The sequence below is a fragment of the Macrobrachium rosenbergii genome, chromosome 1 (genome assembly GCF_040412425.1).
Source record: "Macrobrachium rosenbergii isolate ZJJX-2024 chromosome 1, ASM4041242v1, whole genome shotgun sequence".
Taxonomy (NCBI): Eukaryota; Metazoa; Arthropoda; class Malacostraca; order Decapoda; family Palaemonidae; genus Macrobrachium; species Macrobrachium rosenbergii.
In genome coordinates, this window is record NC_089741.1 from 43526113 (window position 1) to 43536037 (window position 9925).

The 9925-nt window shown below is 35.6% G+C and overlaps 1 protein-coding gene across 1 annotated transcript in view; it reads right to left on the reverse strand.

Annotated features, from left to right (window-relative positions):
• Window positions 1–251: 251 nt before the first annotated feature.
• LOC136828731 (bone morphogenetic protein 4-like) overlaps window positions 252–9925 on the reverse strand; it is a 17699-nt gene continuing 8025 nt past the window's right edge. The window contains exons 2-8 of the mRNA XM_067086935.1: window positions 7690–8009; window positions 6519–6602; window positions 5650–5817; window positions 4952–5205; window positions 3994–4137; window positions 2859–3132; window positions 252–924 (exon numbers count right to left, since the gene is read on the reverse strand). Coding sequence (XP_066943036.1) covers window positions 689–924; window positions 2859–3132; window positions 3994–4137; window positions 4952–5205; window positions 5650–5817; window positions 6519–6602; window positions 7690–7825 — 1296 coding nt within the window. The 5' untranslated portion in view covers window positions 7826–8009 and the 3' untranslated portion in view covers window positions 252–688. The remainder of the gene's footprint in view (window positions 925–2858; window positions 3133–3993; window positions 4138–4951; window positions 5206–5649; window positions 5818–6518; window positions 6603–7689; window positions 8010–9925) is intronic.

Sequence of the window (9925 nt, forward strand, 5' to 3'; positions counted from 1 at the left end):
AAAGAGATATTGAAGAAATTCCTCCACTAAATCAACTAATAATCCTGTTTAAGTTTCAAATCGATCATAGTTGGATTATTTCAAAATTCAAAAACAATTTTCAAGGACATTTTTTTAAGAATATTAAAAGGAGAATATCATCACCTGTATGTATCATTTCCGTCAGCTATTACTGAAATATTGTCCATTGAAATTAATTCTAATACCAATGATGTTATAAATAATACTTATCAATAAATATGATAAATGATAATCATGATGATGGTGATGATGCTAACACTAATACTACGCTAACAATGATTATTATGGTAATAATATCATTGAGATTATTACAGCTCCCATAAATGATATGATGATTAAAGGAAGACACGGATGATAGTGATACTAAATCTAATCCTACGACTAATAACAATGATAATCCAAAATGATAATGGTAGTAATTATATGCTACTACAAATGCTAAAGATGATACTGATTGCGAAGATGACCAAGAATAATGATAACCCACAATGATAATGATAGTAATTAGCCTATATGCCACTACAAGTCCTAAAGATGAATACTGATAGCGATGATGATGATGATGATGATGATGATGATATGAGCAATCCCAAAACGTCACTTTAAAAAAATCCAGTCGGAACGAAATCAAAACCTTCGTCCGAATCCGTTGCATCTCGACTTCCTTTCAGCGACAACCGCACTTCGTAGCCACCATCTCCCTGAACACCTTGAGGACGACCTTGTTCCTCCTGTCGTAGTAGAGGAGCTGCAGGGGCTCGAAGGCCGTGGGGACGCAGCAGGCGCCTTCGCCAGTGATCTGGAGTTCCTTCAGGAGGGTCACGATCACGGAATGGGACGTAGGGGCGTGGTGGTTGGGCAGGGGATAGGAGCATAGGCCTACGCAGGTGTAGGCGTTGTAACCTGAGATTTAAAGATGGAATTCATTAATGAATGATAAAAAAAACTTCATTCTGAAAATTATTCATCGGTTGGGCGTTCATATAAGAGGGTCATTAATGAATAATGAAAAAAAAACTTCATAATTCTTGAAATTATTCATCGGTTGGGCGTTCATATAAGAGATTCATTAATGAATAATAAAAAAATCTTCATCATTCTGGAAATTATTCATCGGTTGGGCGTTTATATAAGAGATTCATTAATGAATAATAAAAAAGACAATATAAATCTGCAAATTATTCATCGGTTGGGCTTTATATAAGTAATTCATTAATGAATAATAAAAAACCTTTACTCATAAATTCTGGAAATTATTCATTGGTTGGGCGTTTAAGTAAGTAATTCATTAATGAATAATAAAAAACCTTTATTCATAAAGTCTGGAAATTATTCATCGGTTGGGTGTTTCAATAAGTAATTCATTAATGAATAATAAAAAAAACTTCACGGTATACATAAATTCTAGAAATTATTCATCGGTTGGGCGTTTAAATGTATCATTCATTAATGAATGATAAAAATAAAACTTTATTCATGAATGTAAAAAATTATTCATCTGTTGGGCTTTTAATTCATGAATGAGAAACTTACATAAGAGTAAAATTCAAAGTTATCAATACAAAAGTTATCTTTAATGAAAAGCCTCTTTCTTCGAAAACTTCAACTACCACTGAAAACCTCTATTCATCAGTGAAAAGCTTATTTATAACTGAAATAACTTTTTTTTAATTCAATAGCATCATTCATCAGGTGATATCGTATTCACCTATGGAAAAAACTCACTGATCAAAAAAAAAAATGTTCTCCAGTCAAAAACTCATCCATCGATTTAAAAACAAGTAGAAAAATTCGCCGAAGTTTCTTCGGCGCAATCGATTTTTCTGTACAGCCCATAATCAAGGCCACCGAAAATAGAGCTATCTTTCGGTGATCTTGGTATAATGCTGTATGAGGCGCGGCCCATGAAACTTTAACTACGGTCCGCTGGTGGCCTGGCCTATATCGTCGCTAGACTCACGATTATGGCTAACTTTAACCTTAAATAAAATAAAAGCTACTGAGGCTAGAGGGCTGCAATTTGGTAAGTTTGATGACTGGAGGGTGGATGATCATGAAACCAATTTGCAGCCCTCTAGCCTCCGTAGTTTTTAAGATCCGAGGGCGGACAGAAAAAAGTGCGGACGGACAGACAAAACCGGCACAATAGTTTTCTTTCCAGAAAACTAAAAAACAACATAATTCGTAATAAACATAAGTTAATTTAAATTCTTTAATTAAGTCAAGGCCATCATGACATGATTCAAGAAATAGGTCTATAACCTCTCCAGATATCAATTATTATCCCGTTTTTCTTGTGAAGCTATCGTCTTAAAGATAACAGATAATCAGCGTCTCAATCAATCTGCATTTACTGATAAACAATTAAATAAGAATTACCTGCAGGGGGCAATGACCCAAGGAAATTGACCTCCAGGGGAACCCGATATCTATGTATTTCCACTCTTGCTAGTTGTGACGCCAGATAATCAACGTCTCAATCAATCTACATTCACTGATAAACAATTAAACAAAAATTACCTGCAGGGGCAATGACCCAAGCATTCCAGCCGATGTCCTGGAAATTGACCTCCAGAGGAACCCGATATCTACGTATTTCCACTCTTGCTAGTTGTGACGCCAGATAATCAACGTCTCAATCAATCTATATTTACTAATCAACAATTAAATAAAAATTACCTGCAGAGGCAATGACCCAAATATTCCAGCCGATATCTGGAAACTGGCCTTCAGAGGAACCCGATATCTACGTATTTCCACTCTTGCTAGATGTGACTCCAGATAATCAACGTCTCAATCAATCTACATTTACTGATCAACAACTGAATGAAAATTACCTGCAGGGGCAATGACCCAAGCATTCCAGCCGATGTCCTGGAAATTGACCTCCAGAGGAACCCGCCGACAAACATCACGGTCCTTCCGTGCCCTCAAGGGCAGGGCACGCCGGTACCGGAAACCCTTGAAGTCTTCGTCGGCAGACGGAAGGTCTTCAGCCAAGTCTTGGTCTTTCGCCGGGAAGAAATGTCCCCTGGAGGAGTAGCAGCTGTTGCGGTTCTCCCAGGACACGAGCAGTGAAGGTGCCCACTGGGCGTATCTGCAGAGGTTCTCCTGCGGAAGGGTGTTTGTTTTAGGGACGCCATCAGCAGGATATGAAAGGTTTTTTTTTTTGTTATGCTATGCAGTGCAGGATTTTTTTATTTCTTTTTTTTTTTAAGGAAACATGATTTGTTTCTTGTGCGGCCATGATTCTTTTATGTAGGAAATATTTTAATGAGCAGTAAAATGGAATATATCCAAAAAATTAACAGTCTAAAAGCAAAAACTTCAGTCTAAAAGGTAAAAACTTCAGTCTAAAAGGTAAAAACTTAGTAATCTAAAAGGCAAAACTTAACAGTCTAAAAGGTAAAAACTTTACACTCTAAAAGGTAAAAACTTAACAATCTAAAAGACAAAAACTTAACAGTCTAAAAGGGAAAACCTTAACAGTCTAAAAGGTAACAACTTTACAGTCTAAAAGGTAAAAACTTAGCAATCTAAAAGGCAAAACTTAATAGTCTAAAAGGTAAAAACTCGGCAATCTAAAAGGCAAAACTTAACAATTGATAAGGTAACAACTTTACAGTTTAAAAGGTAAAAACTCAGCAGTCTAAAAGACAAAAACTTAACAGTCTAAAAGGTAACAACTTTACAGTCTGAAAGGCAAAAACTTAGTAATCTAAAAGGCAAAACTTGACAGTCTAAAAGGTAACAACTTTACTCTCTAAAAGGCAAAAACTTAGTCATCTAAAAGGCAAAAACTTAACAGTCTCGATTTGAAACTGACAAAACTGAACTGGACTGAACAAAATCAAGAATACTGACCATCATAAGACAAGCTCATTAAATTAAATTAAAAGAAAGCAAATCGTTTTCCAAGATCATAATCATAAGAATATACAGCGCTGCGCAACACCGGTCTTCTCGTCTTACCTTTTCCGAATTCGCGTTCAGTAGCTGGAAACTGACGCTGAAGACCAGTCGACGATAGACGTCGAACCTGATGCCTTTCAAATGTCGTTCGACGTATGACGTCACGTCGAACGCTGCCTCGTTGTTCTTGTGGACGTTAACCTCCTGACGAAGTGGAAAGAGAAGTTTCCAGCATTCAGGGGATGGAAACAAAATTATCTACACTCTGCAGTGTCACTAGACTTTTTTGTGTAGATACACAACATGCAGAAATGTTTTGGAGCTAATCTAAACTAATGTAACTTAGAGCTTAATCTTCTTAAACTAATTTAAAATACATTAATGGAATCCAAGCATCCTTAAACCAGATTACAAAAGAATACATTCACAGATGCAGAGAAAACAGGGTGATATTCAGAAGAAGAAGAAGAAAAAGAAGAAGTGAGAGAAAGTGGGTGAGGTGAAGGGGCGGTGATTCGAAGGGAAGAACGAGATATTTAGAAGTGCAAAGAGAGAGAGAGAGAGAGAGAGAGAGAGAGAGAGAGAGAGAGAGAGAGAGAGAGAGAGGGGCGATAATTATAAGACAAAGAGGAGAAAGACAGTGACGCTCAGAGAAAGAGAGTAATATTCAGAGAAGAAGAAGAAGAAGAGAGAGAGAGAGAGAGAGAGAGAGAGAGAGAGAGAGAGAGAGAGAGAGAATGAGAGAGAGTGACGCTCAGAGAAAGAAAGTAATATTCAGAAGAAGAAGAAGAAGAAGAAGAAGAAGAAGAAGAAGAAGAAGAAGAGAGAGAGAGAGAGAGAGAGAGAGAGAGAGAGAGAGAGAGAGAGAGAGAGAGAGGAGAATGACAGTGACGCTCAGAGAAAGAGAGTAATATTCAGAAGAAGAAGAAGAAGAAGAAGAAGAAGAAGAGAGAGAGAGAGAGAGAGAGAGAGAGAGAGAGAGCACCGTTTCCCTTAATTCAATCTAGAAACCACTTACCTGCTTAAGAGTCTCAGAGGTTCGGCTGAAGTCAAAGTCGATCGTGATCCGGATGAGGGAGAACTTGTTAACATACCGCCCTCGAGGTTTGGTAGGGAAGTCCCAGGAACCTCTTTCGCCGCTGTTCTTCCTCGGAAGGAGCTCGACGTGGAGCTCGGCTGACCGAAGGATGGCGTCTTCGGCGAAGGATTCCTTTCGGCTCCTTAGGTCGAACCAGACCTCCTGATCTCCGCAGCCGCGGAAGGATTTCGCTCCTGCAAACGTAGGATGTCGATTTGAGTACAAAGCTTTTCACAAATTATCAAACATTTATATCCTGCAGAAGGGTTCTTTTGGATGAGATAATAATAATAATAATAATAATAATAATAATAATAATAACAATTAGTACCAATAATAATAATAATTAGTACCAATAATAATATTAATGTAGTTTCTTTCTAAATAATAATCATCATAATAATGAGAATAATGAAAATAATGTTGTTTCTTTCTTGATAATAATAATAATAATAATAATAATAATAATAATAATAATAATAATAATAAAAATTATTATCAATATTAATATTAATATTGTTTCTTTCTAAATAATAATCATCGTAATAATGAGAATAATGAAAAATAATGTTGCGTCTTTCTAAATGGTAGTAGTAATAATAATAATAATAACAGCAGCAGAACAATAAGTAAATTACCTTCGTTAGGGAAACTGACAAACGTCTTGTCCTCGCAATATTCTTGTCCAATTGAGTCAACGTCCGCAGAGAGATCATCGTACATCTGCCACATGTAATCAGGGACGCGGACGCTTCTTCTTCCTCTCTTGACGTCTTCGGAATTTTCGGTTGGATTCTGTAACTTTCCTGAAATAGAGCCTAATATATTAAATAATATAGATATATATAAGTTGAAATTATAGTTTTTATTGTCTTGGATTGGATTGGATTATAGAATTTAGGCCAAAGGCTAAGCGCTTGGACCTACGAGGTCATTCAGCGCTGAAACGGAAATGGACAGTAAGGTCTGAAAGGTGTAACAGGAGGAAAACCTCGCAGTTGCATAATAACAATTGTTAGAGAGGGTTGAAAGTCAGATGGAAGAAAGAGAATATGAACGGAGGTACAGAAAAAAGGAATGAAAGAGGTTGCAGCTACGGACCGAAGGAACGCTGCACAGAACCTTAGGCAGTGCCTACAGTGCACTGCGTGAGGTGCACTGGCGGTTTTGATTGTCTTGAAGTGAGATACGTTTGATATACGAAGACAAACAACCAGAAATACAAAAAAAAAAAATACAGTAAAGTTGCAAATTTATGTTTTTGTTGCATTTTTACATTTTTGTTATCACTTGCCAATTGCGTATGTGTAGAGAGACTGGCTAAGAAAACTAAGGCTTAGAGACTTGGAGAAAGTTATGGGAGTCTAGTGTGAGCAGCAGTGATTCATAAAGAAACCAAAAACGACAGTAGATAGATAGATAGATAGATAGATAGATAGATAGATAGATAGATAGATAGATAGATAGGTATGAAAGCTTAGTAGACAAGATAGATAGATGAACTCACCGAATAAGTCAGTGTCCCAAGGGTCATCAATAGGCTGGTCAGCGACTGTAGAATTGAGTTCCTGGTCTTTGGTGAAAGGAACACCTCGAAAGAAATATACACAAATTATGCAATATTATACAAAATATACATTTTAGTTTGTGGACTCTATCTTATGAACTCTTCCTGCGAGTCAGACAAATCACGTTCATTCTTTTACAAATCAGGTGAATTATTTTATTACCTAAATCAGTTGAATTTTCTGACACAAATCAACTAAAAATGTTGTATCTTTGATACAAACTCAGAATTACTTCTTCCATTCGAGTGGTTCAAAATGTATTGTAATTTATGAAAACCAAGAGTTAATTTTCTTATAAAACTTATGAAAATCTGATATCGTTCTTTATTTACGGAACTTAAAAGTTAATTTTCCCCCCCCCAAAAAAAATTATGAGATTTAGTTAGTTTTTTGTATCGCAGTCGATATGATTTATTTCAAAATTTCAAATAAACCAAACATTTTTCTTATCAAAAATTATCTCCACCACATGCGATTAAGATGTCTATTTTAAAAGTTAAAAACATTTTGTTTTTCATTTACATAAATAAGTCCATTTTCTTTCCCCTCAGACAGATATTTTAGAATATATGTTTAAGCAGTAAGAAAATATGAAAAAAATTAAGTAAAAAAATTATTTTTGGTGTTTTCAACAATTATCAAATGACGCTCGAATAATGACAAAGTGTGTGTTTAAAGATATTATTTGCACGTCTAAAACTCTAAATGTTTGCATGTTCGTTAAGTATATGTCAGAAAAACAAAAAAAAAAGAGTATTATTAAAGATATACTTCCTAAACTTACTTGGTTTCTCGGAATTGCTAAAAAAATGCTGAATAATAATAATAATAATAATAATAATAATAATAATAACAGATGCTAGTCTCTACCTAGAACAACAATACTCAGAAATTTAACCATAACGACCTACAAAAAAAAAATGCAAAATAAAATAAAAAGAAATCTGAGTGACGGAAATCAACTTTCCATCTTGAAATCTTTGTTATCCAACGAAAGAGAATATGTAAATAAGTAAATAAATAAATAAATAAATAAATGAATAAATAAATAAATAAATAAACAAAAAAAAATCAGTAAATAAATAGATAAAACATTGTCTAAACTCTTACCTTCCGCACCTCGATCGTGGTCCCCAACGGGGGTAGAAGACCCAGCGATGCCTCCTTCTCCAGCAAGGACGACATTCCCGCTCTGGAAAAGCACAGAAATCCAGAGGAAAACTTTAACCACTGCTAAGGGAGACATTTTGTCTTCGAATGCCAAAGTTCTCCTCAGAGGCCTAGCCTCCACAGCTCGGGCGATCCGGAGGAATCCTCTGGAAACCGTAGATGGAAAAACCGTAGCCCTTGTGACGTCCTTCCACAGAGGCCAAGGTCCTGCGATGGTTGGGCACTGGTTTGACCAATCTGGGGTGGCCCCCGCCGCCACCCTGGTAAAGAAAATAGAGAGAATTAAAGGTTTTCACACCGATGTCTTCACGGCCGTATGGGAATTCGCTTTCGAAATTTTGGGCGCAAACCGAAAGGGGTTGATTTTTCCAAAACAGAAGTATATTGTGATGTATCAGTAAGACGATTTTGATGTTAGGTAGGCTCCATTTGCTGGTGAATTCTTAATAAATGTTTTATTTTTGAATATGAATGAAAGTGGAAATGTTAATTATATCGAAAGTTTGTTATAAAGCATGCGCTAATTGTGGAAGCTAAATAAGTGTGCTTGATTGTACATTAAATACATACACACACACACATACATATGCATACGCATACACACACAGATATATATAAATAAATATATATATATATATATATATATATATATATATATATATATATATATATATATATTATAATCACTTTGATTATCTTTATCACATGTGAAACAAAATAGGTCACAGTGAATTCGTAATCAAGTAGGTAATAGTAATAACACATAGAAGTCAGTCTTATTAGAATTCTTTGCAGTCATCAACTCTCTCTCTCTCTCTCTCTCTCTCTCCCAGGAAGACAATGTAGCTCACATATTGCCCATCAGTCTATAGCTTTAGGGAATTTGCGAGAATTCGTGCTCATTCCCATTCAATTTCATGCATCGCGATTCGAAGTCTGCATACTGCGACGAAGCCTCTTATTATTATTATTATTATTATTATTATTATTATTATTATTATTATTATTATTATTAAATATTCATAGTAGCAAGAGTCTTAAAATGGAGAAGCAAATAAACATTTCTGTATCTGTACATATATTTAAAAGGTGAATCTGTGCAGAAAGCTTTCGGGAAACTGTTCGATTCGCCTTTTCAGTCACTTTTCAGATTGAAAAGGGGAATCGAACAGATTCCCGAAAGCTATCTGAACAGATTTATCTTTAAATATATATACACATCCAAAACTGTGGATTTCTTTCATTATTATTATTATTGTTATTATTATTATTATTATTATTATTATTATCATTATTATTATTATTATTATTATTATTATTATTTCAGAATGGCCGTTACTTGTCAATCAATCTCTCACATAAGAGAAATTCATAAGAAACTAGAGGTAATGAACTATAGAACCTCTTTAAGATCAAAGTTGCTGAAATTTCTACCGACCTCTACAGGTATATTCTGACGAGGACAGGGCAAACACCAACTGTGTATGTTCCTTTAATCATATTCCGTAGTCAAATGGACATTTGCCTAAAGACTGTCTTTTAATATGGAGTCTAGAAAGCTAATACATTGCTTAGGTTGTGTTATTTCTTAAGACTAGCTTTCGGGATGCGTTCGAGAGAGGTTGCAAGCAGTTGATGCAAGAATAATGCTGTAACCTTTCTTGAAACAGGAGTTACGTTTCTTTTCGTTGGTTTTCTGACCCAGAGATTATAATTCTGATATCTACAGAACGAAGCTTTCAGAGAAAAACAGAATACCAGTGACAAAACTTGTGAGAAAGAGTCCTTTGGATGGCATTGGAATTGGAATATAAAATTCAGGCCAAAGGATAGTTGCTAGGACTTATGAGGTCATTCAGCGCTGCAAGCGAAATTGAAAGTAAAGAAGGTTTGAAAGGTGTAACAGGATGCAACCCTCTCAGTTTCACTATGAAACAATATTTAAGAGTGGGTGGAAAGTAAGACTGAAGAAAGATAATATGAATGGAAGTACAGTAAAAATGAATGAAAGGGGTTGCAGCTAGGGGCCGAAGGGACGCTGCAATGAACCTAAGTAATGCCTGCAGCGCACCCCCTACACAAAGGCACTGTTTCTCGGTAGGAGCGGTGCCTACTGAGTCTCGTACCGATACTGAGTCTCGGATCTTGTCGAAAGCCAAAAAATACCAATAGTTTA